The 14,963-nt window shown below is 44.0% G+C and overlaps 1 protein-coding gene across 1 annotated transcript in view; it reads left to right on the top strand.

Annotated features, from left to right (window-relative positions):
- ZFC3H1 (zinc finger C3H1-type containing) overlaps nucleotides 1–14,963 on the top strand; it is a 68,093-nt gene that overhangs the window by 23,020 nt on the left and 30,110 nt on the right. The window contains exons 15-18 of the mRNA XM_066591641.1: nucleotides 1,458–2,015; nucleotides 4,410–4,519; nucleotides 7,750–7,881; nucleotides 14,450–14,571. Coding sequence (XP_066447738.1) covers nucleotides 1,458–2,015; nucleotides 4,410–4,519; nucleotides 7,750–7,881; nucleotides 14,450–14,571 — 922 coding nt within the window. The remainder of the gene's footprint in view (nucleotides 1–1,457; nucleotides 2,016–4,409; nucleotides 4,520–7,749; nucleotides 7,882–14,449; nucleotides 14,572–14,963) is intronic.

The raw sequence follows: 14,963 nt of genomic DNA, 5'->3' as shown, positions 1-14,963 counted from the left end.
GTTGCTCTGTGAGCAAGTGGAGTCCTTACTGTGTATGGCTCTCATTCTGAGCACACAGTATAACAATTATGCAGGTTTTACACAAATGGGAGTATTTGGTTGGCAAATTGTAAAAGGATGAACAAAAATAAGATTTTATCGTATGCCATCCATTGTGTGACATCTGAATCTGTGCCCTTGTGGAAGAACGTTAGGCCTCCTTCGCAGTGTCCTTTTCTGGAATTTTCAACTGCATTTAAAACCCCAGTGTCTTTTAAATACCGTATGCACTCGAGTATAAGCTGACGTTTTCAGCACATTTTTTTTATGCTGAAAAGCCCCCCCGGCTTATACTCGAGTGAGGGACTAGGTAAAAAAAACAAAACACAATACTCACCTCCCAGCTGGCATCTGTGTCCCCGGTGCGATGGTCTCCCCGGCGGTGTGGCAAGCTGCTATGTAATTCTCCCCGCTGGCATCTCTCTGCTCGGCTTTGAATTCCCCCGCAGTCAGCAAGTAAGTGCTGTGATTGGATCGAGCGTCAGCCAATCACAGCCGCCGCTCGATCATTCACAGCCCTTCAGTGAATGACATCACTGAATGGCTGTGATTGGTTCATTTAGCGCCGGCCCAATACATCTAGTACAAGTCAAAAGCAGCAGGATGACCTACCACGGCTGCAGATTTTCCCTCTTCATGCCTACCTTCACCCCCTCCCTTTACCATCTCTCTCCACAAAGTTGTAATATGCATATAATTGAATTTGCTGATGTCAATCAATATATGTATGTGAATTTTTATTAGCATTTCCATAATATACAATGTACTCAATGCTCAAAACAAGAGCAGCAGGATGGTACAGGGTAGGCGTCAATCTTCAACATGTCGAGAAAGTGTGTTGTGAAGCGAACTTTAGGTGCGCACTCGCACAAGCGTGTTCTGCAGTGCTGAAACCCCATAGACGTGCATTGGGGTATTCCAACATGCCGTTTTTATGCACATGACAAAACTTGCAGCATTTCCTATTTTGGTCCATTTTATGAACTAAAAAAGCCCATTCCAGTTTATGGGAGCAGTAAAAGTACACCATGAATACAATTGATATATGTTAACACAATTGATATATGTTAATGCCGGAAGGAAGGAGAAATGTCATGGACCTTCCTGTGTTTTTTTTTTTTTGCTTTTTTTTTTTTTGATTGCTGCGTATTTATGAGCGCAAAAAGCCATAATACACAGGGAATACGCACATTTCAATCGCATAAATATACTGATAACGAAATCCGATATGCTCATGTGAGTGAACCTTTACCGACCATTGTCAGCCTGCAGTGCGCTGTTCAGCAATCGCTGAGTAGACCGCAGCAGTTTGTAGCGGCCCACTGTGTAGCACGATGGATGTTGACGTGTTCATGTACAACTTTGCCACATTGTATGGCTAGTGGAATTCAATTATTTATTTAAATTTTTTTTTTTAGGCAAATAAAACGTTTAAATCTGCTACAATCATGGCTGGCAGCCCAAAGAAACAATCGGCAGAGGCCATCGCACGGGAGGAGAAGCGACTGCAAGAACTGGAACAGGAGTATGCCCTCAAGATCCAGAAACTTAAGGAGATGCAAGCTCGAAAAATGAAAGAGCAAGCGTTACAGCAACCCCCTGCGGTACAGGAGCAGGTGGAATTCGTACTGCCACAGCCGTCATTACATGACCTTTCTCAGGACAAAATAACATTAGACTCGGAGGAGAATGAGCAGGACGACGAGGATCTGTCTGTCTCTGTTAAAGAACGAAGGAGATCATTCTGGGACTCAAATGCTTTAACTAAACCCAACCTGAGGAACCATGCAGAACTGCTCCCCCAGAAGGACCCTTCTAGCACACCTTCCAAGATGGACACAGAAGCACCAGAGCTTTTCTTGGGTTTGAATATCGAAGAGGTTAGAAGACTTCATTCCTGTTCCAGTGACTTATCACAGTTGCTTTCCGTGGCTGACCAACTACTGGTGTCTTCAGATAAACTCTCCTCTGGAAAGGTGAATATCCTAATAGGTTGTCCTTAAGGGCCGCATATTATCTACTCCAGGTCCAGTAATGGTGAATAATGCAACATGCATTGTGCTTTTTGTATAAGAACCCCATAAAAAGAATACACCGGATACAGCTTTGGTGCATCGCCAAGCTGGTTAGTGAAGAAGAGGTTGAGGGATGTGGAATCGGCGTGGTCTTGGTCACAGTGTTTCCTTCCATGTGGACTTAGGAGATGCTGTTCTTCATAAGCAAAACCTATTAAGAGTATTGTGTACAGAGCTCGAATACCAGTGATCGAAATAATCCATCAGCAATCTGTATACAGGGACCTGCTTGGAGCCCACAGATCAATGTGCTCTCTTCTACATGAAGCCCTAATGGCCCATTTACATGAACTATTATTGCTCAAAATTCAGTCAAACGAATGAATTTGAGCGATAATCGTGCACTGTAAATGCACAAAAATCGCTCTCTATTCGTTGGCTTGTCGTAATCGCTGACTTTCAATCAACATAAAAACTATCTGTGTAAATACTCTTCGCTCAGTGCTTCGCATAGAAGGTACAGCGCTGAGCGAGAAGCCAGGAAGAACCCTGCGATCCAGCGGCGGACCCTGCCTGTATCGTAACGACCTTCGTGGTGATGGAAAGGGCAATGTTACCATTTTAATGCAGTAAATTTATCACTTAAAACATAAATCCCATATGAAGGGGTCTGAGTCTGGAAAACTGGAGTTAAAGGTTTGTCTTACTGACTCCACCGCCCTGTTTTAAATCCATAGCGCTGGTCAGTTTACGCTACTGATGGGTTTTTCCCCACATATGTCGATGGGAAATCTAGAACTCCCATCCACGTTGCTTATACCATAGAATGATGCCGAGTTTTCCAGCTAATTCTGCAACATATGAGCAATACCCGTAAAAGTAAGTCCATGTAATACGTAAATACAACACCAGGGGAAGAAAGAGAAGTGTGGAATATTTAGCATTTTACTCCAAAATAAAAGTGCACCAGTCTCCCGAGCTCCAGGCACTCATATAGTACATTCAGATTATGCAATATCTATGGCACCCAAAAGATGGGCCCCATAGCACCTTTTTGTCTATCCTATCCAGGCCCTATCTTCCCATGAAAATGTACAGAGCCTGCATGTTAAGCTTAAAGGGATCTGTCACACCTTCATCTGTGGGAACAACGTAAGATACTGAATTCTGCATTCTGTCTGTCGTGTGGTTTGGAGAAACTTATACTTGATCATCTGCAGCATATGTGAGGAAGAGCTTGCTTCATGATTTGCCTGAGTGCACATTCTTTTGTCTTAGTTTTGCAGGCTAACCATGCCCACCTGCCACAGATTGACAGCTTTCTCCCTATGCACAGCAAGGGAGAAGGCTGTCAATCGGCTACAAATACTTGCTACTCATGTATACAAGGGCTCCTTTCTCATGAGCGCTGTTGTTGACGAAGTGTAAGTTAGTCCAAAACTGCAGGACACCTAACAGAACCCTGAATCCGTTTTCGTCACAACTTGGCACTGATCTCGGAGTGCCAGCATAAAGACAGTGACAGATTCACTTTAAGAGAGAGAGAAATGTAAAATATGTGTTCTTCATTGTTACATTGACATGAACAGCTGAACAATGTACACATACTATAATATTTGTTTTTAATACTGGCTGAAATAAGACTGTTCACCTCACCCTGCTCCATCACCGCCTCTCCATTAACCCTGCCAGGTCTGTTTACATAGTCAGCCTGTGATTGGCTGCAGCCTGTAAGCAGAACATGGATGGGCTGATTGGAGAGTTGGTGCTGGAGCTGCAGGGCCTCGGGATGGGTGGGTGAAGTCTTTTCTGCATGGCTCGCATTTAAAAAAATCAGAAGATGCCCGTAAAATAATTATCCACTATCTGAAGGAAGACTAAAAAGTGTACAACATGAAATAAGCGTCTTTTTAGAACTCAAATTTTTGGAAAATGTATAAGTTGATCTGAGCATAAGCCAATTATTTTAAAGCACTAAGCAGCTTCCAAATGTTTCTTGCACTGATAAAACTACATTGATGGGGTTATCCACTGTGAAATAATGAAAGAAGCATTGCTCCGCTGTTGTATCCTCCGGAGATCCAGTGCTGCAGCTACCGCTGGACTGCTGCAGCCAATCAGTGGCCAGAATGGTCATGTGCTGCACGTGGCCTCTGATTGGATGCAGCGGTCATATGGATGGATTATTATTTTGCAGCGGCTATATAACCTTTTTCACCACTCTCGAGCTGTCTGTAAGGTTGTTAGCTTGATTACACTTTCGTATTCCCCTTTACTTGTGTTCTTACATGAAGGGGATGGATTGCTCTCTAATGGATGGCTTCAAAGTTCTACTGTTTTGTTTCTTTCTTGCAGGAAATCCCTGTGGATCTAGATTTGTCTACCATTCAATCTAAACAGACTGATGCAAGGCCGTTGCCCTTTGGTGCATATCGTAGTCCGCTACTGGCGTTCAAATCTTATAGGTAAGAAAAAAATGGATCTACTTGTAGTCACACTGCCGGCTTTTGTTCTCGCTTCTTTTACCCAGTTATATATTTTCTTAGTAAAGTATAGGAAATGATTTATGTATCCCAGTATAGGTGGCCATACACCTTTAGACAGCTGTCAGCCAGACACTTAGTTGGTCAACAGCTATTGCTTCCATCCACCCCCAGGCGTCCCTGCACTTGGCCAAGCACGCCTCAGTTCCGAATAGGGAGAGGGTAATAAGGCCCTTTTACACGGAACAATTAATTTTCAGGTTTGTCGCTGGATCGAGTAAAACCAAACAACTGCTCAACGTAAGCACTGCCAGCGACTGAACAGCCGAGAATAATAATTTTGCTTTTCTTGAGTTTGCGCAGGCATAGAAATCAAAACAAGTATTGGTCTGTGTAAACAGGCAGTTCATCTATGCACTACTGCCGGTTTACTGAGAATGGAGGCGAAGCTGGAAGCGGTCTTCGGCCGCTCTGCATCCATTCACTGAATGGTGTGAAAGCACATGAGCGAAATCGTTGGAGCGAATGTTAAACGCTTAAGCGCCTGACAATCATCCCGTGTACAAACACCCAGAACAGCTGCCAGACACTTCCTGCGGATGTAGATTTGTCTGTATACACTTCTGGCAGCAGCTTATCTCCATTGAGAACAAAAGTATTAGGATCCCAAGATTTCCACATGCCTATTACATGGGGTGAGTGTCAGATGCTTCAGCAGCCAACCGCCATCTCTGCAATAAGGAATAGTGTGTTTCCACACAGGAGTGAGGATTGCTCACTGAATGGAGATAGGTAGGCCAGAACGATCTCCACCCGCCTCCATTCACACTACACAGACCGTTGTACATAGATTAACAACCGCCTGTTTCTACAGACTGATCATCGCTCAATTCAGAATCTGAAAAATGAACAAATTATCTTTTTAGCTCTGTCACTGCAGGCGATCGTTACTCAGATTCCTGCGATCCAGTGAGACTGTGACCGATGATCGGCTGTGTAGCTGCCTCATCATTACTCAGATTCCCGCGATCCAGTGAGACTCTGACCGATGATCGGCCATGTAACTGCCTGATCCTTATCTCTCCGAACATCTGCTATCAGGGAGAGTTGAATTGTGCTCGTCGAAGTACACCGTGTGTATGTGCGCCTACTTCTAACACAGCCAAGTAGTTGGATAGAGAATGCATGTGTGCTATAGAAGTATAGCCAGATTATACCCCCGCTGCACACTAGGGGGCCTCCTCTCACTAGAAGTCCTGCATGTTCCGAAACTTTTTTTCTAGTCTCAAAAAATCTCATCTCAATACAACAAATGAAGTTTCTAAAGTAATGTTCTATATTCTTCGTTTCTGCTTTACAACCAGATGTAACATTTAGGATTGCTAATATAGGTGTTACTGTACTTGAACACGTGATCTTTTGGGGTTTACATGCAAATGAACTGCAGCTGGCTAAACCATAATGCCGCAACTGATAGTGTGTCGCAGAATGAAGGATAAAGGATTCGTGTACAGCATTGTGTACACGCTTTAGGCAGATGTGGGAAAAAATGCTGCAAAGTAAGAGTTTTCTTCAAAAATAGAAGACCTAAATTGTTTTGGTCAATTAACAAAATGCTAAGTGTAGGAAGAAAAGAGGAATCTAAATCAAATTAATATTCGGTGTCACCACCCTTTGTTTTCAAAATGGCATCAATTCTTCTAGTTACACTTGCACACTGCTTTTTAAAGAACTCGGCAGAGTGTTTTTTTTCCATAAATCTTGGAGAACCAACCACAGATAATTTATGTAGGTAGGCTTGTACAAATCTGTCCCTCCATGTAATCCCAGACAGACTTGATGATGATGAGATGAAGGCTGTCTGGGGGCCATAGCATCACTTCCAGGACTCCTTGTATTTCTTTAGGTTGTCCCGCTGCAAATTAAAGGGGTTGTCTCGCGGCAGCAAGTTGGGTTATACACTTCTGTATGGCCATATTAATGCACTTTGTAATGTACATCGTGCATTAAATATGAGCCATACAGAAGTTATTCACTTACCTGCTCCGTTGCTAGCGTCCCCGTCGCCATGGTGCAGTCTAATTTCAGCGTCTAATCGCCCGATTAGACGCGCTTGCGCAGTCCGGTCTTCTCCCTGGTGAATGGGGCCGCTCGTGCCGGAGAGCTGGTCCTCGTAGCTCCGCCCCGTCACGTGTGCCGATTCCAGCCAATCAGGAGGCTGGAATTGGCAATGGACCGCACAGAGCCCACGGTGCACCATGGGAGAAGACCCGCGGTGCATCGTGGGTGAAGATCCCGGCGGCTATCTTAGTAAGGTAAGGAAGAAGTCACCGGAGCGCGGGGATTCAGGTAAGTACTAAACGTTTTGTTTTTTTTAACACATGCATTGTTTTTGTCTCGTGCCGAACGGGGGGCCTATTGAAAAAAAAAAAACCCGTTTCGGCGCGGGACAACCCCTTTAACTCTAGAGTAAGGCGCCTTCTATTTTTGAAGAAAGTTTTTACTTTGCAGCATATTTTTGAAGCCAAAAATCACTAGGTGCAAAGTCAGGTGAGTAGGAAGCATAAGGAACCACCTCAAATCTATGTCATGAAGAACCCGCTGAGTAAGGGCCGTCTAAGGAGCGTTGTCTGGATGGATTTGCACCACCGTCCTGGAGGATACTGTCCGCTGCTTCAGGTTTTCACACAGGATGGTGTGCACAGATCCTACTGAAATGCTGAATTGCAGACCGCTTCATCCACCGTCAACCAGCGGTCCTCCATAACCTTGTGGTCCACTCTTGCAGTCATGTTGTCGGATCGTCTGGGGCATGACCGATTCTTATTTGGTTCTTTCTCATCCAGCATTTGACCTTCTTTCAACTTTTGCGCCCAAGAATGCACATTTTTGACATCAATGAGAACTTTACCACATGTCCAACTCCACTACCAAAAAAAATAGCGCACTGCTCTTGGAATGTGAACGTCAACATTTTAAGTGTCTCCAGCTGCTGTCATGTGGGTTCTGTGCATTGGATGATGCTGCTATGGGTCTCACTCATCCCCCAAAGAGTGCCCACATCTTCTAAAATGTGCCCCATGTTTCTTTTTCCTCCTATTCCTAAGGAAAAAAATGAGGAGACCTTGAATGCACTTTGTACAACTCTTGAAATCTTTTTTTCACTGTCCTGATTAGACAAGGGGCTAATTGTTTTGTTACATGTTTTTCAGGTTTAGTCCATATTTTCGTACAAAAGAGCGACTCCTGCTGAGCTCTGTTTCTTACAGCAATATGATTGAACCCAAAACCTTCTTCTGTCGGTTTGATCTTACCGGCACATGTAACGATGATGACTGCCAGTGGTAAGTTGGGACCGTTTACCGCTTTTGACTATAGCCATGCTAACAGAAGTTTAAATGGTTAGTAGCCTGTCGCTGCATCTGGTCCGCATGACTATAGTGACCGGTTAATATTGAGCATTGGGCCTGGCCGGAGATGTAGATAGTCGCATCTCAGAGTAGCTCCTGCAAGATCCGACATTCCCATCCTGTTAACGGGACCCAGAGACGCCGAAAGGCAATCAAAAAGCAGCGGAGGCACAGTAGCAAGCTCCGGAGACAGAACAGACAGCAGCAGAGTTAATGGTGCGAGGCAAGGAGCGGGGGAAGGCAGATGAAGCCGGCGGCAGGCAGAAGCAACATGGCGCCGGAGGGAGGGAGCCGAGAACGCTCATACCGCGGCCCAGCACAAACAGTGCAGACACAGCACGTAAACTGGCAAGGTATGCCAGGGAGGAGGGGGGCAGAAAACAGGACTCCATAAGCCCAAAACAACAGAGGGGAGAGCGGGAGAGCCCACAGAGAAGCACACAAACGGAGGGAGCAGGAGGGGAGGAAGAAACTGCAGACACAGTACATGCAGAAAGTGACAAGGACAAGGAAAAACAAAATAGTCTACATGCTGTACAAGATCATGCTGGAAATGAGCAGGAAGTCATAAGTCAGGCAGACAACCCCAACTACAAAAATAAAGGTGCAAACAGTGTCAATCCAGACGAACACTACACAGAAGACAGCATGAATAATGCAAGCAGCCCAGGCATATGCACGCACAGCGCAAATCATACAGACACCTCAGAAAGCACTATACGAGACACCTCCCAAAGTGCAGAAGATGCCGCCAAAAAAGATCAAAGGCAGGAGGACGAAAGGTGCGCCAGGGAGCCTACGTTGAAAGAAATATTCAGCGAAATCACTAAAGGCAACGCATCACTGAACAACCTTAATATGCAGATGGGGGCGATGCAAAGTAATGTAAACCTGCTACGGCAAGATATGAGGAAAATATCAGAGCGTCTGACAGAAACTGAACAACGTATAAGCGACGTAGAAGACGCAATACAGCCGATGCAGCGAGACGTGGAAAAAAATCTGCATGACATACAATATCTACAGAACAAGGTAGACGACCTAGAAAATAGGTCAAGAAGGAACAACGTGCGGATTGTGGGCCTCCCAGAAAAGACGGAAGGAAGAAACCCTGCAGAATTTTTTGAAACATGGCTGCCCGAACTGTTCGGAAGAAACACTCTAACTGCAATGTTTGCAGTCGAAAGAGCCCACCGTGTACCGACACGACCCCTCCCCCTGGGGGCTCCAGCCAGACCGATACTCATCAAAGTACTGCATTACAGAGACCGTGATACCATACTCCAAAAGGCCCGCGAAAAGGGTGAAATCCAATATAATGGCGTGAAAGTCTCCTTCTATCCAGATTTCTCCACGGAAATACAAAAGAAGCGAGCAACATTTGTAGAAATAAAAAGACGACTGCGAAACCTACAAGTGCCCTACGGGATGCTGTACCCGGCTAAACTGAGAGTGGCGGCGCTGGGCACGACACAATTCTTTGAAAACCCAAAAGATGCAGGTGCCTGGATAGATCAAAATGAAGAACAGATTCGGAGGGGAAGATCGCCGCGCAAGACACCATGAAGAGGCTGCACCTAAAGAAACGTTCATGCAAAGGGAACCGAAAATTTCTGAAAGGAGCTCCTGGGACGACAGGATGCATCGCGTAGGAGAATGGAGGACTGGTACCCCGATCCGATGAGACAACGGATCAGTGAGTTACATGTTGGGGGTGTCTGTTGTTTGGTCTCTCTCTCGCATATTAGGGGAATATTAGATAAGATACAGTTAAAAGGGATAAGGTTAAACGATAGAAAAATGATTCAGGGTGGGATAAGGGGAAGAAATGTCAACGTAAATGTACAAATGATAAATGTGTTGCAAATAACGAAAATATGTATAGTAAATGTGGATAAATGTCTGTACTGGGGGATGTGGGGGACCAAACCAAAATGTTACTGGAGAAGCCCTATGCGGAGAACAAACAGTAATACACATACACATATACGGGGCGACACGGGCGAGACACAAATACAGAGATGGGGACCCTCCCGGTGCGTCTCACTCATAAAAACAAAAAGGGGTGGAGGCGCCCAGAAAATAATAACCCTGTGGAAAACAAAAAACAAGGAAAATGGGTAGTAGGATAAGGGTCGTATCGTGGAACGTGAGAGGTATGAGTGACCAGACAAAACGATCAGCAGTACTGCAAGTCATCAAGGAACAAGGCCCGGCTATTATATGCTTGCAGGAAACACATTTATCAAAAGAAAATACGGACACGTTCAAAATAGGGGGGATGGGTCAGAGCTTCCACTCCACACACACGAGGTACTCCAGGGGGGTCAGCATAGTGGTACACAGAAATATACCGTTTAAATGTCTCTCACGAAAAATTGACCCAGAAGGCCGCTTTATATGCCTACACTGCAGAATCTACAACTACACATGCATTATAGCTTCAGTATATATCCCGCCACCATATAATAACATGATAATGAGGCAAGTTATAGGATTCATAACAGATAAACCGGACATTCCAGTCCTTATCATAGGCGACTTTAATTCGGTCATTAACCCTGCACAGGACAGACTAAGGGCAGGAAACGCAAACGAAGAAAGGAACCTGACACCACTAGGTAAACTAATAAACGAGATATCATTGATAGACATATGGAGAACACGGCACCCCACAAACAAACAATACTCCTGCTACTCATCCACATACCAATGCTTATCTAGAATAGACCTAGCGGTAGGGAATATTCAGATATATAGAGATATAACCTCGATAGAATATCTACCAAGAGTTGTTTCTGACCACTCCATCCTACGTCTGGACATACAGCACAGTAACACTGTGAGTCATTCCCAAAAAAGATGGAATCTGAACTCGCACTGGCTAAACATATTAAACAAGGAAATAGTGAAAAAAACACTAGAGGAATACTTCATATTAAATAAGGATACCACAAGTATGACGATTTGCTGGGAGGCCATGAAGGCATATATGAGGGGGGTATACATACAGCAAATCACACAGGCAAAAAAAGGACATAGAGAAAGAGGGCAAAAAATACGAGACAAACTAAAAGAATCAGAAGAAAATTACATAAAAGAGAAAACTATAACAACACTCAACCTATGGAAACAAGCCCAAGAGGCCCTTAATAAATACGTCCTAGAAACGGCGGCCACTAAAAATGGGTTCAGGAAACAGACATATTATGAGGAGGGAGAAAAAACGGGACATATGCTGGCAGTTATAGCCCGAGCACAAACTAGCCCCACATACATCATTGAACTAAAAGACGCACAAGGCGAGATAGTCAGGGACGCAACATCCATAAGAGAGATTGCACGGGAATTTTACTCCTCTCTGTATTCCTCGAAACTGGAAAAAACGGTAGAACAAATCGAGGAATACTTGGCGGATATAAGAACACATAAATTGACGGAGGAACAGAGAGAGTTTCTAGATGCACCAATAGACTTGGAGGAGATGCAAGAGGCAGTAAAAGATATGCAAAATAACAAGGCCCCAGGGGAGGATGGTTTCCCAATAGAATTTTACAAACAACATGCAGACACTTTATTACCACAACTCCTGGAGACATGGGCGGGGGCGGAAAAGGAAGGGGAACTACCACAAACAATGCGAAAAGCAAAAATAATAATTCTGTTAAAACCAGAAAAGGACCCCCTGTTGATGGACTCGTATAGGCCGATATCGCTGTTAAACGCGGATGTCAAAATTATAGCAAAAGTTTTAGCCAAGCGGCTATCACAAGTGGCATCCACCCTGGTGCATCCAGACCAGAGTGGGTTTATACCAGCAAGATCAACGGCAACGAACATCCGTAGAGTATTTCTAAACCTACAAATACCCGTAGATAATACCGGAGACAGAATCATATGCTCACTGGACGCGGCCAAGGCGTTTGATAGCGTTGAGTGGCAATACCTGTGGAAGGTACTAGAAAAAATGGGCTGTGGCCCAATATTTGTGAGACGAGTAAAACTCCTATATGCTAGAGCGGAGGCGGATGTGTCCATCAACGGGGGGTCATCAGAAACATTCCCACTACATAGAGGGACAAGGCAGGGATGCCCACTATCGCCACTCCTGTTTGCACTTGCAATAGAACCCCTAGCATGCAAAATTCGGTCACACCAGGAAATAGTGGGATTCATAAGAGGAAACATGGAGGAGAAAATCGCTTTGTATGCAGACGACATGTTATTATTTTTAGGGGACAGGGAAAAATCTTTAGAAACCACGATGCAAACAATAAAAGAATTTGGAGCCTTCTCAGGACTCGCTATCAATTGGACCAAATCCGAAATACTATCAATAGACACCCCAGACATGCAAGTTGCCAACAGAGAATTAACCCTGAAATGCTCCCCAACAATTAAATATCTGGGAGTTAAAATTACGAAAGAGGTCAGTGAGTACGGGAAAATAAACCTGGAACCACTTATGGAAAAATGGAAACAAAAACTTCACATATGGAAAAAACTACCCATGACAATCATAGGAAGAGTGAATCTTATAAAAATGATATGGATGCCCCAATTACTGTATCTAATACACAACTCCCCACACTGGATAACACAAAAATTTTTCCACAAGGCCAAGGGACTGTTTAGAGAACTCATATGGGGAGGGAAGACACCTAGGATAAAATTAGAACTGCTATACAATTCAAAAGCAAAGGGAGGATTAGCCTTGCCCAATCCGTTCTCGTACTTCATGGCCTCCCAGCTGCAACATCTCAGGGGATGGGAGACAGAAGAAACACACGACGCTAGTTTCAGAATCCTTAAAAATCTCTTTAACGGATCACATTTGTTTGAAACCCTGGAACGTGGAGCGTTTAAAAAAAACGGTCAAAGTGCCCCCACGCTATTATTGATACATAAAATATGGTGGAAGACCAGAAACATGCTTGATATAAAAAACTGCACACAACATACCCCCATATGGAATAACCCGCACCTGCCAGAAATCAACAAGCTAAAAGGATTCCAAGGGTGGAAAGACAGGGGAGTTAGGAGAATGGATCAGATACTGGAGGGGGGGGAACTAAAAACCTTCGAGCAGTTAAGGCAAAACCACGACATCCCCAATAGTGACTTTTACAAATATCTGCAACTTAGACACGCTATACAAGCGGAAAAAAACACGGCGGAAATAACAATGGTAATAAATATAGTAGCGGACATAATAGGAAAAGCCACCACCACAGCGGGGAAAATATCTGTACTATATTTCCATATACAGGACACGGTCAATGCACACAACCCGTTATCAACAAGAGCAAAATGGGAGGCAGACATAGGGCCCATTGAGGAGTCGCACTGGGAGGAAATCCTACAAATGACACCCTAGCTATCTCTGAGCGAATCACACAGAGTCTCACAAATATTTGTAATACACAGAGTGTACCGCACCCCGGCCTTCTTACACAATATAGGAATGAGAACCTCCCCGATATGTGCAAGGTGCAGAACCCACACGGCGGACCTAATCCACATGCTATGGCGATGTCCGAAATTGCACAGATATTGGATGGGAATAAGAAATGCAATTAACGCGGCATTTGGCATACGTATGGACTTTACACCATACGTGTGCATTCTGGGATACATACAGGATCTAACATTAGATGATCATGAAAAACTAGCGGTAGCCAGACTATTGTATATAGCCAGAAAAACAATAGCCCAGCGCTGGTTGGACGAAGAACCACCCACGCTGGGAGAATTCAAAAATAAGGTCAACCAAATTTTACCGTGGGAAAGGAGTATTTACACTAAGCGTAAGACCAGTCAAAAATATCAGGACATATGGCTGAGATGGATACACGCCCAGAGCAGTAATGTTGGACCAAATACATAGGGAGTGGTGAGCCGTGTGGGGAGGCACCAGTAAACCGGGGATTTACTAAGACATAGCAACGTATGTAATGGATATATATAAAGTTTATTGGGAAATGTAGAACAAATTACAGACTCGATATACAATAAAATAAAGTGGTAAGGAGTAATAGGGAAAAGTTAAGAAAGGAGGGATTGGAGAGAGAGAGACCGGGCAACGGGCAAAAGAAATATGACCCCCCCTCGAATGCAACAAAAAATCTAACCCTGAATCAATAAAAGAAAACAGCAAGAAGATAAGCAACACGAAGACCAAAGAAGAAAACAAATATACATTACAAGAACTGTTATTATTGTTTACGACACAACACTGTGTTCATTCAGAGACAGTTTACCCAAAGAACAGAACGTTGAGAGAGAGATCTTAGGGGGGATGGGGGAGGGAGGGGGGTGAGGGGAAGGGGGTGGGTGAGAGGGGGAGGGGGAGGGAGGGAAAACCAAAGATTTGTTTAAAAAAATGTTTTAAAATATGCAAAAGGTGAAAAAGTTTAATAAAAAATACTTTAATTAAAAAAAAAAAAATATTGAGCATTGTATTATTTGAGTAGGCTCTTGATACCTGCCCATTGTTCTCTAGGCAGCATATGCGGGACTGTACGCTGAGCAGGAAACAACTGTTTCAAGATATATTGTCTTACAATTTGGACCTTATCGGATGTTCTGAGAAAAGCACAGATGATGAAATTAAAGCTGCGGCAGGTAAATCTGAGTTTTGCTCTTTTTCATGTTTTTTGGTACGCAGAGTCATCCAGAAGTTTGTTTTCATAAGTATTTCTCTGTGAAAAATATTTACAGACCAAAAAGCAGTTAAACTAGTCAGCAGGCATTCAGTTACTACATAGTAAATGCCAAACAGCAGAAAAGTCAGGGGAATTCCAGCGATTCCTAGTGAAAGTTTTATATACCTTTTATAGGCGATACCGTGTAATTTTGCAATATAATGCTATAACTTGCTTTACAAAGCTGCAGAGATATTAGTCTACCTTTGGTCTTCGCCAGCTTAGTTCTCCAATGGTTGTGTCCTGGTCGGGCATGCTCAGTGCCTTCACATTCTGTAATGACAGTTTGTACAGCTGTGAATCTGTACTCGT

The sequence above is a fragment of the Eleutherodactylus coqui genome, chromosome 2, assembly GCF_035609145.1.
Source record: "Eleutherodactylus coqui strain aEleCoq1 chromosome 2, aEleCoq1.hap1, whole genome shotgun sequence".
In the NCBI taxonomy this organism is placed as follows: Eukaryota; Metazoa; Chordata; class Amphibia; order Anura; family Eleutherodactylidae; genus Eleutherodactylus; species Eleutherodactylus coqui.
This window is presented reverse-complemented; position numbering and strand designations above follow the sequence as displayed.